A 16,156-nucleotide genomic window follows, 5' to 3' on the forward strand; every position below is an offset into this window, starting at 1 on the left:
GTGTGTGCACGCGACCTCTCGGACTGCAGCTGGCATGTGCCATCCAACCCACTAAGAAACAGGTAGGAGTGGGTATTCCCCGAGATACACGTGGGGAGGTGTTTCACTACCGTTTTTTTTTGCTCCCCGCATGGCAAGTAAGTGGTGGTATCGACCTCCTGCATATTAAACGTGGTGTGGGCAGTCTTTCTCAACAGTCTCATAGAAGTAATTCATACGAGTACAAGGTAGTACAAGTAGCCTCATAAACACGACAAGAAACTCTAACCAAAGGATGCCCTTTTCGACCTTAATGCGAAATTTTAAAAGACTAATTATATAATATCGATGTGCCCCCCGGCATGAATTTACATACACATACATAAGACACGCTCCTCCAAAAACACTCACTTGGAATCACGCCCGTCACACATGCTACATACTGCACACGCGACCACCATTACTACTAACAATCACTCACTATGAAGTTTGCCAAGAAGCTACAACAGACTCTGGAGGAGGAAGACATTCCCCAGGAGTGGCGAACTGCTGCCATCCAGTACAAGGCCCTGAAAAAATGCATCACTAAGGTCGTCAACGAGCTCGAGGAGTACGGTTTGGAAAAGGAGACCCTCGAGATGCTGCTACAATATCACCAAGCCCAGCAAGACAAGGATAAGCTACATGAGGAGAAGGAGGAGACCAAGGAGATTCAGTCGTCGGACCCGGCTATCGTCTACTCGTTCGAGGGCGATCTTCGAGAGTTCGTTCCCACCATTACAATAACCCTAGACAAGGATAAGAACATTCCCATGGCTGCCAAGCTGTCTTCTTCGACACGAAAGAAGCTCAACCGAATCCTGCACTCCGACAAGTCCATTCAGGTTGTGGACAGATCAAAGTCCGTGATTAAGCACGTGGACTCCGATGAAGAAGAGCTGGAGGACGCCGCCGATCTGGAAATGGAGCTGGACAACGATGAGGCCAGTCTCAGCGACTCCTCTGCCAAGAAAGGTGGGGAACGACGAAGATCTGCACAAAATATCTCCAACTATCTTAAGACGAGGAAGTCCTCGGCCCAGCCTATTCCCGTCGTCAAAACCAACAACGACATGGAAACTCGTCCATTGATGAGGGTCAATTCCGTGGGATCTATTGATTCGGACAGGTCCACGTTTTCGCAATCCTCACTCATTTGGAACGGAGACATGTCAGACGGCATATACGAAAGCGACGACGGATTCGGGAGACGACCCAGTTATGCGAGCAGCGTTTTTTCTCAGGCAGACTCGCGACAGGGCTCGAGATCTGGTTCTATGTACAACTTTGAGTCTGTTTCCAGCAGACCTACTTCTATCAAGAATTATGAGTCAAGTGCAACAGTGGGTGACTCACGGCGACCTAAAGACGTGCCTCAGTTTCAGGAGAGATTCACTCTGGCTGTTCCCACATATAACGGCTCAAATAGAATACTTGCCGCTAGTCCTACGAGCCCCACCACCAACACCAGCGGCTCTTCTTTGCATATCTCTCCTGGAACCTCTCCTACTGCCACTACAAAGAGTCCTCCTGCTGCAGTATCCCCTGGAACCTCTCCCACCCACACAATCCACCAGATCCAGTCTATGGTGGAACCTACTCCCACCCCTGCTCCCAAGCCGCGCTCCCAATCTTTTGCATCTACCGCTCCCTCTGTGGCCACAACTACCCCCATCTCTCCACGACTCATGTACACCGAGGACGGCCCCAAAATGGTCATCCAGCTGCAGTCGGACTCGGAGTTCTTCCACATGCTCATGAAAGAGTTGCAGGATCTCGATGATCTCAAATCGTCACTCAAAAAGACTTTTGAAGCCGAAGTGCTCGACCTAGCCAAGGAAATCTCCACAGTCGCTTCGCCAGGAACAAAGAAATCGGACATGTATAGATGGAGACAAATCTTCCAGCTGTACATTGAGGCGGGCATCTTCTTTTCGGACCACGAGGCAATGGCAGGACCCACAAATTCCGTTCAGGCCAAAGAACGTCTCCAGTGGTTCTGGGATCAGCTGCAGAAGCAGTCGCTTGTTACAGGTTTCAAGAACAAGCGATCCAGGAAGGCTTTTGTCGACTTCTGGAACCTCAACTCGGAACTGGTCAAGAACCACGTCTACCAGGAACTCAACCAGACTGCGATCACGAAGATTCTCAAGAAGTTCGACAAGCAAACCGCACTCACTTCGAGACAATCTTTCCCTCCTTTCATTGCTGCTGGTCCCAATGGAACAGCATCTTTAGCCAAGACGATGATGTACGTCATGTCTGAACGACTCCTGTCCATCGTACCCCAGATTGACGACTACCTCTGTCCGATCTGCTCATCTATTGCAGTCAAGCCTATCAGACTATCGTGTAACCATGTCTTTTGTGTGCGATGTCTGGTGAAGTTGCAGCGAAAGGGAGAAGACCGATGCCCTCTCTGTCGAGAACTCAACGTGCTGGAGGCTGATGAGTCCAACCTGGATGAAGCCCACCTTAAGTACCTCAAGCTGTACTTCCCTAAGGAAGCGAAGGCAAAACAAATCGAGAACGAAAAGGAGATAACTGCCGAACAGTTTCAGAACATCAACAACGCGAAGTGCGTCATCATGTAACATACAGTACTACCCAATCATACGTGCTCCTTTTTTATTTAATGATACTACCACTAACGACAAATAAAATTAATGAATAAATTGAATGATGAAGATCACATACTATATGTAGTATAGATGAATTTGAATAAATAATGCGCTATATACTGTACACGTTCAAGCTAGTTCGCAACTGTAAGCTGTGTGGTAATTACCATACTCTTCGCTCTCAACTCAGGACTGAGCGATATCCCGAACTGTGTCAACGAGCTTCTGGACCTTATCCCTGTCGCCAGCAAGATCAACCCTGGTCCCGGTGATGAGACCCGAGTTGACATTAGAGGTTCTAGTGGTGATTCCCAGCTTTTCAGACAGCCGCTTGACCTCTCCGTGGATCAGCTGTGTCTTCTGATTAAAGCGAGGAAGAACAATATCGGTCTGGTAAACGCTCCTCTCCAACACTGAGTCGGGGGTAAAGAACTCACTGCCAATCTCAGACCCAGTGATAGGCTGTTCTTCTTCACCGTCACCCTCACTCTCAGTGGCCATGGCATCTGGATAGTCATAGCAAAATACTGGCTTGGTCCATAGACCACCATATTCCACGATCGGCATCACAGGCTCGTATTGGGAATTGAAGTCCTCCACGGGGGGGTTGTTGTTGAGGTAACAAAGCTTGGCGATAGCATCAAGTCTGGGCTCGATAGACCATCTATTCCCATCGCCACTGGAACCAATAGTGATGGGAATGGAAACAACGGACTCGTTGGATCCAGGCAACGACCATTTTCCGATCTCGACTCCAGGACGAATGGAACAACATACTGCGGCTCTATCAGTCCTTTCGTTGTGGGTCAAGTTCCCGATCAACAGCTGAAGAACTGAAGTTCTGGACCGCACACAGAAAAACCGAATGATGCGTGAAATGTGATTCAATGAACCACTGATACTGATGACGGACTCCAGGGCTCCGTGTTCGTAAGGGTTTAGGATAATTGTTGTATACTCCAGATCCTCAGCTATCTTAGAGCTCCTAAGGAACTCCTCTCCGGGGAACATGAACTCCTCGCGTGGAATAGCAAACACGGGCTGGAATCTGTACTTGTGATCTGCCAAAAGATTTTTTCGAAGAGCCTCCCTGGGATGGACGCCTCCATATACCCCATTAGAGTCTACTGATATGAGGCAGATGGGGAATGTGGTAGGTCCCGAGATCTCCACGTCGCCTTCCAGTGAAATGCAAAACTTGGAGAGGCGACGAGCAGAGTCTGAGCTCATGAGGAGTCTAACTGAAGCAGAGAGATCTGATCTGTATCCCCATAGATGTTGATCGAGATTCAGGGCACCGGCTTCAGGTTGGTACTCCTCATGCAGAAACTGGAATATGTCATAACATTCCCCCTTGACTCCAGGGGTCGCTAAGACATCTTCAGGCTTCACATGCGGCGATAAAGCCTGGACATTGAGAGACGCGTCTGAGATCTCTTGTAGAGGCGTCTTGGAGGTAAATGCAGCTGCGCGAGGTAGTTCTGTGTCTCCAAACACAGGGAAAGAGGCCACACTCCAGGACATTCGTGTGGAAGAATCTGATGCAATGACAGTTTCTGATGACTCTAGCTTCACAGCGGCAGCGGCTGGTGGCTCTGATGTGTTGTTGGAGGCGTATTCATTCTCCATTTTGACCGCGTCAGGCTCTGTGTCAGACCCTGCATGAACTTTTTCCCCAGGTTGAGACACTTCATGTTTTGTGTCGATTTCCACGTCTTGGCTTGTAGTATCAAGGGCGATCTGAGATGTCCATGAGGATGCGGTCTGCTTGCTGGCGCGAGTGCGTTTTCTGGGGTTGCGTGCCATCAGATGTACTTTAGGTGTTATGGAGAGAACAGGGTGTGGCCCCCTTATAGGCGGTCAATATAAATTACAATATGGTCATGGTATTACAAACGATGTGTCGTCTGTGCTTTTGTGCTCTTAATAATAGAAACAGAATACCGTCCGCCATGCAGCTCTCCATCTGACCCTACTTACAACAAAGCGAAGTTCACTTAAAGTTGTGTGTGGGACAAACTATGTGGCTTGTAGACTTGTTGCTGGGCTTGTCTTTCAGTGGCCGTTGGATATATTGCGCTAAAGCCGCGTATTGTGCTGGTGTTTGTATCCGGTTGGGATTGCCATTAGCATGATCATTTAGTTACAAGTAACTGTATGGCTGGCACATGCTAGAAATATTAATTGATTAGTCTGTGAGCTCACTCACCACCAATTACTTTTGCCACCATACTCTACTTGTAGATAGGTGACTGGTGAGATGCATCATGTACTGTTTGGGGATAGTATGGATCAATGACGTGGTGAAATGGGGCAGATTTTGTCGCCCTTATAGATGGACGAGTACGTACAGTATGTACTTATGTATTGTTTTGAAGTTGACAAACTCATACCTGTATTCCATCGACTACCCCACATATTAACGGTGGTGGAAACATGTTAAAGCCTAAATGTCGTACCGAGGCACATACAAATCCTAAGTTAAATACAGGCTCTACCCCACATTGATATCTTCACCACCGCTCAACACCAAAAGAAAGCATGCAGCAGTCGAAATATCTCCCTAGTCCCCTCGAGCGATACAAGTTCTGGGACGAGCGATTCACCATTGCCCGAGAGTCCCTTCCTGCTGGCAGCTGGGACGCTCTGCTGTATGGACGATGCAAACCCATTCGAGCCACTGACGACAAAAACGGTTACACCGAGATGGACTTTGAATTCACAATTACAGACGATATTCTCAATGGTCTGGGTTCCATGCATGGCGGAGCTGTGGCCTCCTTGCTCGATAACATGACCACCATGGCTAACTACATTGATTCGCGTGTGTGGCGTACCATCCCTATCTTTTACAACGCTACTGAGGACGAGCCAGAGGAAGGAATGGTGTTCAAGAGCCTATCTGAGGAGCAGAAGGATGAGATCTTTGGCCACTTGCTGTTGCATATTGGAGACTGGTGTGGTGTTTCTCGAACCCTGAACACCACATACCTGCGTGCTCTTGAACTGGGTCAGACCTACATTCTCAAATGCACCACTCCTTCTCGAGGCATGCGACTGCACCACCATCTTGGTCGTGTTTTCGACCAGCAGGGTCGATTGTGTGTGTCTCTTGAGCATGGTAAGGCTCATAACGGAGCTCCCATTCTCAAGTTTAAGAAGCCCAACCTGTAGTCAAATAGACAGTAATAGACGTTTTGTATTGGTACGAGTACCACACTCGTGTTTCGTGAGAAAGAATCTATCATATTAAATAATCTATATAACTTATGTATATGCTCTAAGGAGAGTTTGAGTCAAACACCAGGTTGTTGGCCATGAGGTTGACGGTGTCGGGATGATTGCCCTTGATCTTGATGGGGGTGGCGTTCTCTGTGAGAAGATCAGCCATCTGGGCAGGGGTCATGCCCAGGTTGAGAGTCAGCCAGTAGGACATGATTCCAGATACGTGGGGAGTGGCCATGGAAGTTCCAGACATGGTAGCCAGACCAGTGTCGGACTGGAAGGACAGTGACAGAATGTCAACGCCAGGGGCGAAGACGTTGACGCATTTGCCAAAGTTGGAGAAGCCGGCAATGGCGTCCTCGTTGTCGGAAGCGGCAACAGAGATGAAACCGGTCACGTTCGCATTGTTGGCGGGTCCGACGTCGCAGGCGTTGCCAGCAGCGTTTCCAGCAGCAGCGACAACAGGAAGACCGGCAGCGATGGCTCTGGCAACGGCAGCGTCTCGAGCCTGCGAAACAGCTCCGGAGCCAGAGTAGTTGACAATAGCTCGCTGGCTGGGGTTCTTGAGATGGTGGTCAATGGCCCACGAGAGACCAGATAGGAAACCAGACAGAGAACCGTTTCGGTTCTTGTCGAAAATCTTGACGGAGATGAGTCGGGTCCACATGGACACGCCGTAGTCGTAGGCACCAATGGTACCGGCGACGTGTGTACCGTGTCCATTCTCGTCTGTGTCAACGTCGTCAATGAAGTTGGCACCAAAGGAGGCTCGTCCATAGAACTGCTTGTGAGTGGTTCGAATACCAGTGTCGATCACGTAAACAAGAGGGGCGGCACCGGTAGTAGCACCTCGGAAGTAGTAGAAGCCCTCAGTGTTGGTGCCCAGGGGGTTGTTTCGCTGTGAGATTCGAGAAATACCCCAAGTAGCGTTCTGCTTGAGGTAGTATGTGGGGCTGCTCTGTCGCTTAGCAAGAGTCTGTTCTTCAGGTACTTCGTCGAACTGGACAGCAGGGGCAGCAATGGTTTCGATGGAATCCTTCTCCACAACCTTGACACCCTTGGTATTCTTGATCTTCTCGACTGTGTCGGCAGAGAACTTGCCGTAGTATCCGTACAAGGACTGGCTACCTTCCTTGGCCGTACCAAAGGCATAGGTTCCCTCAATACCCTGGGTAATCTTGTGTCCGATGTCAGCGAGAGAGCCAAACACGTTGGAGATAGCACCCTGAGCTGAGGTCATAGTGTCGACCTGGTTGTAGTGCTCCTCTCGAGTCTGGAGAGAGGCTCCCTGCTCGAACAAAATGATATATCGGTCCTGGACGGAGGCTGCGAATGCAGACACGGTCTCGTCTGAGTCGTTGGAAGGAACAACGTCGCGCTTGGCGAGTCGGAACCGCTCCTGGTGCTCCGAGACAATCTGTTCGATGGACTTTTGGGCAGCCACGGCCACCGCAAACAGAGACACGATAGCTGAAAACTTCATGTTTGCAAGAAAAGTCTCAGGCTGATAGATCGGCTAAATGAGAGTCGTGCGGCAAGGGGGATCCGGCTACATATATGTTGCTGCTGTTGATGACGATCTTATTCAGCCTACAATGGCATGTCAACGCAGATCTGCCGATCCCAGCTTGTATCCAGAAAGGGCAAGGTGCAACGGGCAAGCAGACGAGGAACAAGGAGCTGGGCTGGCCTCTCTTGGCCGCATAATATTTGCTGTTTTGTTGCTTTTGTGTTTCCCGTCATATCTCGGTTATTGCTTGTGTGTGGTTGTTCTCGCTTGTCACTTGCTTGTACGTTACCCACCATAGCATAGTGTTTGTGTTTTTCAAGCTGCAGGTTCTCGTTCCAGCAGTCGAGAGAAGGAAGCGCGAAGGATAAAGGTTATACGGGGTTACGGTAATTCGAAGAGATTTAGAGCGAACTACCGAGGTGTGTGCGTCGTGTATTTTGAGTGTCCTTTGGACAATAAATGCGCTACCACTTCTTCCAATCTCACTGGACGCGCATTAGACCCCTGCCATGCTCCATTGTGACCATGTGCGGTCCTACGGAACATCGACTTGTACCGAGCCCTGCCTGCCGCATGTAGAAGGATGTACAAAACCTATGCAAACTCACTTTAGATTGGGGGAACTCCTGGGAGGGACGTGTCGCTTGGCGAAAGGTGCTTGCACCCCTTGCCGAACGAAACTTGTGCATGCAGTATGTAGGTGGACACGAGTGATAGTCATTGAAGAGCGGGTAGTGGTTGGTGTGAGCATCAGACCTGGGTCGGGATTTTCTGAAGTTGTACTACACGTCTGTTGACCGTCATTTCCATTTGGCATGTCGACAGCCTTCATGAGTTCGTTTTTGGAAACCTTACACTTTGTTCGCACCCAGAACCACCCAACTCTGTTTGGTCATGTTACGGTAGATCCCAGGTGGACAATGAGTAGGGCTGGTTAAGACTCCGGACATGTGAGATGAGATGCTGCAAGTAATAATGGTAGGTGATTCAGATACGGGTGATGGGAAAGTAGAGGGCTGGTACAAGTAGTGTTAGTATCTCTATGTCATGTCTGATAACAACGGTGCTGGTAACCCTCACAGACCCAAAATTATGACATCACCCAGATTGCTTTAAGTTGAGCAGTTTACAGTGCACATTCTAATTGGCGACAATTAAAGGTCTCACGGACCGTCAGGTTAGCTATAGTCCGAGTAGAGTATTAATTAGAGATTATTGGCTACAAGTAGATAAAAAGTAACCATTTTCCATGAGGTGACACCCATAAGTATTTTCATACGACCTGTACTTTCATATTGCATATATTAACGACATTGCTGTGTTTGGTGATTTCTCTCCGCAGCTACTGAGTCACAGACTATGGGTACAGGTAGCTGCTGCAATATTGCAATTGAGGATCATACTCAGTCGCCTGCTTCTTACAGTCTCCACCCACTGCTCTCAATTACATTCATAAATGATCATCTCTCCGTGGAGCTAATAGGATATTAGAGGATGTATTGGCTTGGCGACAGTTTCCGGTCCATCACCTACCTGTGCCGTCTATGCTATGGTTGCTTGTTAATTCCCGTTTCCTCTCATATTCCCTTTTCCTCTCATATCCGCATCTCTTTTATATCCCTCTGGAAACTGTACCTACGTCGCGTCTATGTTTATGGCTCATAACCGAAGATGCAGAAGTGAGAGTGCTGCAATATCGAATATCGGATCTCGAATGGAGGGAAAGTTACTAAGGATAGTGGAGAGATGTCGGTTATTTGTTCGGTGGGCATTGTCAGTCACCAGCACAAGATCCACAACCTCAGTGATACGACGTCTTATTACAAGTACAGTAGTTAAATAATCCTAACAAAACATTAGTTGGACTCCACGTCATGCACGCACTGCACCCCCTACATCACCAGACGCGTCTCTGATAATTTGTGACTGTCCAACATGGCTGAAGATAAGGTGTTTGAACTGGGAAATGATAAGCGTGTGACGGTGCGTGAGTTCAAGGGCCGGACACTGATTGATATCCGGGCCTTCTACGAGAAAGACGGAAAGAAATTGCCCGGCTCAAAGGGCATTTCTCTGACAGAAGCTCAATTTGAAGAGCTCTCAGAACAAGTGCAAAGCATCCAAGATGCCGTGTTGGCGATGAAGGCCGAGAAGGAGGGAGACAAGGCCAAGGCCAAGGAATCAAAGGCTGCAGAACACGCGGAGAAGCGTGTCAACGACAAGAAGCGCAAGGCTAATGACGATGCTACTAAGGATAAACACGAAAGCAAAGATGCTGAGACAAAGAAGTCTCGTGGAAAGAGAATCCTCTCAGAGGAGTTCATCGTGGATGAGGACGATTTCTAAGTGGACATATTATAAATATCTATTGCTCTAATCTATTCAATCAATCTAGTTTTTGAGAAGCTCGTAAAGGTCTCCGAGTTTATCGGCATAGTACTTGGGCTTTGCGACCGCGTCCTCCTTCTTGATGCTCTCCTCGGTGTCGACACCGCTGAGCACAAAGAGTGTTCCCAGACCTCCTTCCTCGCCGAATCGCATATCCGTGTTGAGACGGTCACCGACCATACAGGCCTTGGAGGGATCAAACTCGAACTGAGCCTTGATACAGTCCATCATGGCTTGAGAAGGCTTTCCAAGAGCAACGGGCTTTCGGCCAGAAGACGTCTCAAGGGTTCCAACAATAGTTCCGGCTCCGGGAAGCAGCTTTCCGTGAGAGGGGTATGTAGAGTCGATGTTCGTGGCTAGGAACAGAGTCTCGGGGTCCTGCAGTTGGATAAGAGCGTTGGCGATCTTGTAGTAGTTGATGTGGAAGTCCAGACCGCATAGAACAGCTCCAATAGACTTATCTCGCACAATCGACGACAGAGCCTCGTCGTCGGCCACTCGATTGTAAGCGGCGTCGGTGGCTCCGAGCCAGGGGATACCTGCTTCGGTCAATTCCTCCTCCAAGCCAGTCTCTCCAACAACAAGCACCTTCTTGTCCTTGGGGAACTTGACCACCTTCTGGAGGTAGACGGCGGCCGAGTAGGCGGATCCAAAGATCTCCTCCTTGTTGACCTTGATGCCAAACTTCTCAAACTTCTTAGTGTATGCCTGTCGAGACTTGGTCGAATTGTTGGTGACGAAAATCAGCCGCTTGCCGTTATCTCGCAGAAGCTGAAGAGTTTCAGGAACATGGGGGAGCAGGTGGTTTCCCTGCCAGAGAACTCCATCACAATCAAACAGGAAGTCGTCGTACTGGTCTAGAAACTTCTGGGCCTGCTCTTTGGTGGTGATCTTGACACTCATTGTTGGGGTGGTTTGGTTGACTAATTAGTCTGAGCTGCAACCTTGCGTTAATAGAGCGTGGGGGCCACAGGTTATGATATTATGGTAATTCATACAAAAATTTAACTACATCAATGTCATAAGCAAAATTAGGTGATTACCAGTGAATAAATTATTTTCTCCTGTGACCCTTTCAATTGGTTGTTATTCTAACGCCTACTTATGGTTCCCTACCTTCACGTGATCAAACTCCCAAACACCTGCACCCTGATTGGCTGTGTGTTGTACCCAAAATTATTGGCTTACCATCACCAACAGATAGTCAGGTCTATCAGTCTTTGCATATTTATTCGATAATGCCTTCAGTTGGCCAAGATTTGCCCCCTGTCGGAGGATACGAACCCGTCCAGTGGAGAGTGAGTATTGCTGGAGACTTTTTGCACCATTTATTGGGCTATATTTGATGTTGAAATGGGTGGATTCGTGATGGAGACATGAGACGAAAACTAGATTGAAACGGAATCGACGGATTAAAGCGGCAAAATCAGTGGGATAGCGGGTGGTGGAACAGCTATGGAGGGGTATCTGGTTATCTCCCGGCTCAGGTATTGTTTGAATGAGAGGCCACAAAGATGGAGCACACGACAACACATCGCAGAGAGCACACGACACATGACAATGCAAATGCGACGGCCAAAGCGAAGTAATCAACCTGACAAGGATATTACTATTGGATACATAATTCTCGGCATATTAGCACCAGTCCTTCCAATTCGATCATGTTAATCTCATCTCACACATTCTGTGATACACAAACATGACCTTAGAGGTCAAGCAGGCATCGATTCACATTACTAACTCAGCGAAACCTCCCGGCACGAGGATTCCGACCCCTTGTCTACCTTGCTGCTCTCTGCGGTATCTGCGGTTACGGTTTTTACAGAGCCCTCGGAGGTATTCAGGAGCGACGAGAGCTCAAGCGAGAAAAGCTGTGGGCCCGAATCTACCTCATGCCTCTTCTGCAGGCCGAGGAGGACCGACAGACCGTTCGACGATCTATTGCCCAGCTCGAGCGAGAGAAGGAGATCATGAAGGGTACTGGCTTCGACGTCGACAAGTCTGTCTACAACGATGGCAAGTTCCATGCTCCTGCCCTCATGATCCCTCCCAAATAAGTATAGTAACTAAACATTTATCATCGGATTTGGAGTTGTTACCAGATAGGACGTACTTGTAGGCTTTGTACCATGGTCTGTGTGGACTATCGTACAGTATGTACCTACAGCACTCGTACATACTAGAGCTTGGAGTACAGTTGTTGGCCGCTAGTCAGGTACCTACTGTACAGTGAGTACCGTAGCCAATGGCCAGACTGACTGGACTGGGTGTGCAAGACTGGGTAGATACTTGTATTTTACATACTGTACTTGTACTTTACTGTGCAGTACAGTATCTCGGTTTTGCTCTACTGCAGCACTGTCTTTTTCTGTACTGTTGCTGTTGTGTCTGTGATCACTGTATTGTTCAGTTGTCAAGCGCTCAACTACAAGTCGCAGCTAACGGCAAGGTACTTGCCACGCTGAGTACATGTATCGGGAATATTCTATGTTGAAGTGCTGAGGTGCTGTCTGTTTCTCCTGTGTCTCGAATTATCATCCCATACCATCGATAGGGTCTGCCTTGGTACAGTAGTTTTCGTCTTGTAATACAGTATGAATGCCTACTGTGACCGGATCTTGGCAATTTAGTTGATGAGCTCGGACACGGACTGTCATCCAGTATACCGGGTTTAACGTTAAGACGGGCAAGTATCCGAAGAATATAACACGTGTTGCTAGTGTCTCTCTGCTCCGCCATTTATTTTCTGCTTTCTCTGATCATTCAAACCCCTTCTACTCCCACAGCCTACACCCGATTTCATATTGAGCACATCGCTTATGTTATGCATCATGCATCCCAGGGAGTATTTAGGGTGAAACCAACTTGAACAAGACAACACATGATCTTGACGCTGATCCAATGATATCCACCGGCGACTTTGCGATACTGTGCCTGTTCATCATTGCGCGACTGGTGTCGGCGAAATACAGCATCATTCCCGACTGCGATGAGGTGTTTAACTACTGGGAGCCTCTGCACTTTCTGACGCATGGATTCGGAGCACAGACATGGGAGTACTCTCCCGAGTACGCCATTCGGTCTTGGGCATACCTGTGGGCCCATGGAGTGGCAATTAAGCTGTCAGAACTCATTCTGAGTGCCACGGGTCTCCAGCCCAAGTACTTCATCTTCTACGGCCTGAGAACGGTGTTTGCCACTGTATGTGTGCTCTGCGACTTTGCGCTGTACAGATCGGCCAAGAAGAATCTGTCCAGCTCAATTGCGGTCGGATACGCTGTTATTTCGGCCTCCAGCACAGGAATGTTCCATGCAAGTGTGGCATTCCTGCCTTCGACCTTTGCCATGAATTGCGTCACTCTGGCCATGTCGCAGTTCCTCAACATCAGTCCCACAGGCTTTGTGAGCAGCTACTGTCGTGGCTTTGTGCTCATTGCTGTTGCTGGTATTCTCGGATGGCCTTTCGCTCTTGCTGTGGGTGCTCCTTTTGGCCTTTACTACCTGCTTAACATCACCCACCCCAATGCTTTTGCTGGCCTGCTGAAGGCCCTCATGGCTATCGGCACTATCGCAGGTATTACTCTGGCCATTGACTCAGTTTCATACCGTTCCCTTCAGCTTGGCACACTAAACATTGTGCTCTACAACGTATTTGGAGGAGAAGGACAAGGTCCCGAGATCTTTGGAGTGGAGGACTGGAAGTACTACCTGCACAACCTGCTGCTCAACTTCAACATTGCTTACCCACTTTCTATTCTTGCTTTTGCGACGCCTGTTTTGTTTTACCTGCTTCCTGCCTCCTCCACATCCCTCAGGGTCCATCCTGCTAGACTCGCACTGACTACCTCGCCTCTCCTGCTGTGGTCTGCGATCTTCTACATGCAGCCCCACAAGGAGGAGCGGTTCTTCTACGTGGTTTACCAGCTAATTGCTCTTTCTGCTGCCATTTCGCTGGAATGGATCTCTGCTGTTGTCCATGCAGTTGGCCTCAAGGGTCTCAAGGCCCTCACAATCGCTCTGGCTCTGTCGGGCATCGCCTCCATCTCCGTGCTAAGATCCGTGTCGCTCGCCCAGAACTACTCTGCGGCTATTCACGTGCTCAAGACCCCCCAGCTCTACGAGGGTGAGGGAACCACCTTCTGTCTAGGTCGAGAATGGTACAGATTCCCGTCCTCGTACTTTCTGGCTCCTCACCAGCGACTGCGATTTGTCAAGTCGGGCTTCAAGGGACTTCTACCCACAAGCTTTGAGGAGTCAGATTACCCTAACATGTGGTGGAACCTTCCAGGAACCTCCAGTATCCCTCTGCACATGAACAACCTCAATCTGGAAGCTCCCGAGCTGTACGTAGAGCCTTCTCAGTGCGACTTCGTGGTTGACATCGATATTCCTGCCAACAGTGAGGAGGGCGAGATTTCGTATTTTACCTCCCCCGAGTGGAAGAAGATCAACTGTCGCAAGTTTTTGGACTTCGAGTCCAGCGGTCCTGGAAAGCTCTTGTGGCTGCCAAAGAGTCTTCATGGCCTAACCAAGACCAGCCTGAAGCATCATGAATATTGTCTATTTGAGAAGGTGAAGAACGAGTAAATAAATAATTCCCTCTTCGTGGTTTCACTTGCGCTCAATTCCTATATATAACAATCCTCTATTTTTTTCGATATTCGTATACACCACTCTGTTTTACTTTATCATATAGATCTATTGATGCTACTTCTATGTAGCGCCTTCCGTCTTCCAGCCGTCTTAGTTGACAGACTTGGAAAGCATATGAGATCGGCCGGGGCCAACACCAACCCACTGCACAGGGCAGTCCAGGAACTTCTCAATGAAGGCGATGTACTTCTTGGCGTTCTCGGGCAGCTCGGCGTATTCGGTGATCTTGGTAGTGTCAGACTTCCAGCCGGGCAGAGTCTCGTAGATGCACTCGACCTGTTCCAGCACGTGCAGGTCCTCGGGGAAGGACTCCAGCACCTTACCGTTGTGCTTGTAGCCAACGGCAACCTTGAGCTCCTCCAGCTGGTCCAGAACATCCAGCTTGGTGATATTCAGGCTGGTGTAGCCGTTGATCCAGGTGGAGTACTGGAGCACGACCAGATCGAGCCATCCACATCGTCGTCGTCGGCCGGTGGTGACACCAAACTCGGCACCAACCTCCTGCAGGTGCTCTCCGACATTGTTGAGCTGCTCGGTGGGGAAGGGACCAGCGCCAACTCGGGTGGTGTAGGCCTTGACAACACCGTAGATGTTTCGAATGGCGGTGGGGGGGATACCCAGACCAGTGCAAACACCTCCGATTCCGGTGTTGGAGGAGGTGACGTAAGGATAGGTACCAAAGTCGAGATCCAGCATCAGAGCGTTGGCTCCCTCGATGAGGATTCGCTTGTTGGCCTTGATGGCCTTGTGCATGAAGGGGACGGCGTCGATGACGAAGGGTCGCAGATCGTCAGCGAGCTTCTTGTATCGCTTGATCTCCTCCTCGACGTCGTAGTCAAAGTCACCGTATCGCTTCTGTCGAGTGCCGACAAGTCGTCGGAGTCGAGACTCGAACTCCTCCCAAGCACCAGGCTCCTGAGAGACCAGGTGGTGGACTCGGATACCGGATCGAGAGGCCTTGGTGGAGTAAGTAGGACCAATACCCTTGCCGGTGGTGCCAATGGCCTTCTTGGTGGTAGACAGCTCCTGCTCCTTGAGACCGTCAGTGAGCTGGTGGAAGTCAAAGACCAAGTGGCATCGAGAAGACACGAAAAGTCTGTCTCGGCAGTTAAGACCCTTGTCCTCAATGGCCTTGAGCTCGTCGAAGAAAGAGGGGACGTGGATCACGACTCCGGAACCAAGCAGGTTCTGGCAGTTGGGGTTGACAAGGCCGGAGGGCAGCATGTGGAAGTCGTACTTGACATCACCAACCACAATGGTGTGTCCAGCGTTGTTTCCACCCTGGCATCGAGCACAAACGTCGATCTGGTCGCAGAGAATATCCACGAGCTTTCCCTTTCCTTCGTCGCCCCACTGGGAGCCTAGAACAACATCAGCCATTTTGGTAAGAGTGTATGTGTTTGTTGAAACTGTGAAGCGCTTAGCTTAGCCACTTAACTCGAGTCGGAACGTCGTCTCCCCTAATTATATATAAAAGTGACTCTTTGAAAACTTTGCATGTGGGCTAGGGTTGCGTCCCCAACCTGTCGGCTCGCCAAACCCAATTGACAAAACCACCGTGTTTTTGTGACTTAAGCTCCGTGAACGCAACCCAGGTACAACCTGGGACGGAGCCAGGTACAACCTGGGCCAGTACCAGGTTCTACTTGGGTACGGAACGGCATTGTAGAAAAGGAAGCTTCGTGAGAGTGGGATTCAGGTGTGGATATCTTGCGGAATTTAGTCGGATCTCCCGGCGGAT

The 16,156-nt window shown here is 49.4% G+C and overlaps 9 protein-coding genes across 9 annotated transcripts; 5 read left to right on the forward strand and 4 right to left on the reverse strand.

Moving 5' to 3' along the window:
* Positions 1-461: 461 nt before the first annotated feature.
* YALI1_E34116g (uncharacterized protein) lies at positions 462-2,612 on the forward strand (the record flags this gene model as incomplete). The annotated part of the gene is made up of 1 exon (XM_504523.1): positions 462-2,612. The coding sequence occupies one exon, from the start codon at positions 462-464 to the stop codon at positions 2,610-2,612; it is 2,151 nt and encodes a 716-aa protein (XP_504523.1).
* Positions 2,613-2,825: 213 nt separating this feature from the next.
* On the reverse strand, positions 2,826-4,445 carry YALI1_E34156g (uncharacterized protein; the record flags this gene model as incomplete). The annotated part of the gene is made up of 1 exon (XM_504524.3): positions 2,826-4,445. The coding sequence occupies one exon, from the start codon at positions 4,443-4,445 to the stop codon at positions 2,826-2,828; it is 1,620 nt and encodes a 539-aa protein (XP_504524.3).
* Positions 4,446-5,180: 735 nt separating this feature from the next.
* YALI1_E34163g (uncharacterized protein) lies at positions 5,181-5,813 on the forward strand (the record flags this gene model as incomplete). Its single annotated transcript, XM_504525.3, has 1 exon — positions 5,181-5,813. The coding sequence occupies one exon, from the start codon at positions 5,181-5,183 to the stop codon at positions 5,811-5,813; it is 633 nt and encodes a 210-aa protein (XP_504525.1).
* A 106-nt stretch (positions 5,814-5,919) lies between these two features.
* Positions 5,920-7,347, reverse strand: YALI1_E34185g (uncharacterized protein; the record flags this gene model as incomplete). Its single annotated transcript, XM_504526.1, has 1 exon — positions 5,920-7,347. One exon carries the CDS (start codon positions 7,345-7,347, stop codon positions 5,920-5,922), a length of 1,428 nt encoding a protein of 475 aa, XP_504526.1.
* Positions 7,348-9,309: 1,962 nt separating this feature from the next.
* On the forward strand, positions 9,310-9,720 carry YALI1_E34205g (uncharacterized protein; the record flags this gene model as incomplete). The annotated part of the gene is made up of 1 exon (XM_504527.3): positions 9,310-9,720. The coding sequence occupies one exon, from the start codon at positions 9,310-9,312 to the stop codon at positions 9,718-9,720; it is 411 nt and encodes a 136-aa protein (XP_504527.1).
* A 45-nt stretch (positions 9,721-9,765) lies between these two features.
* On the reverse strand, positions 9,766-10,665 carry YALI1_E34218g (uncharacterized protein; the record flags this gene model as incomplete). The annotated part of the gene is made up of 1 exon (XM_504528.3): positions 9,766-10,665. The coding sequence occupies one exon, from the start codon at positions 10,663-10,665 to the stop codon at positions 9,766-9,768; it is 900 nt and encodes a 299-aa protein (XP_504528.1).
* Positions 10,666-11,000: 335 nt separating this feature from the next.
* Positions 11,001-11,819, forward strand: YALI1_E34222g (uncharacterized protein; the record flags this gene model as incomplete). The annotated part of the gene is made up of 2 exons (XM_002143051.3): positions 11,001-11,060; positions 11,508-11,819. 2 exons carry the CDS (start codon positions 11,001-11,003, stop codon positions 11,817-11,819), a joined length of 372 nt encoding a protein of 123 aa, XP_002143087.1.
* An 844-nt stretch (positions 11,820-12,663) lies between these two features.
* Positions 12,664-14,349, forward strand: YALI1_E34238g (uncharacterized protein; the record flags this gene model as incomplete). The annotated part of the gene is made up of 1 exon (XM_504529.1): positions 12,664-14,349. One exon carries the CDS (start codon positions 12,664-12,666, stop codon positions 14,347-14,349), a length of 1,686 nt encoding a protein of 561 aa, XP_504529.1.
* A 156-nt stretch (positions 14,350-14,505) lies between these two features.
* On the reverse strand, positions 14,506-15,795 carry YALI1_E34269g (uncharacterized protein; the record flags this gene model as incomplete). The annotated part of the gene is made up of 1 exon (XM_504530.3): positions 14,506-15,795. One exon carries the CDS (start codon positions 15,793-15,795, stop codon positions 14,506-14,508), a length of 1,290 nt encoding a protein of 429 aa, XP_504530.1.
* Positions 15,796-16,156: the final 361 nt, after the last annotated feature.

This window comes from Yarrowia lipolytica, chromosome 1E, assembly GCF_001761485.1.
Source record: "Yarrowia lipolytica chromosome 1E, complete sequence".
NCBI classification, from domain to species: domain Eukaryota; kingdom Fungi; phylum Ascomycota; class Dipodascomycetes; order Dipodascales; genus Yarrowia; species Yarrowia lipolytica.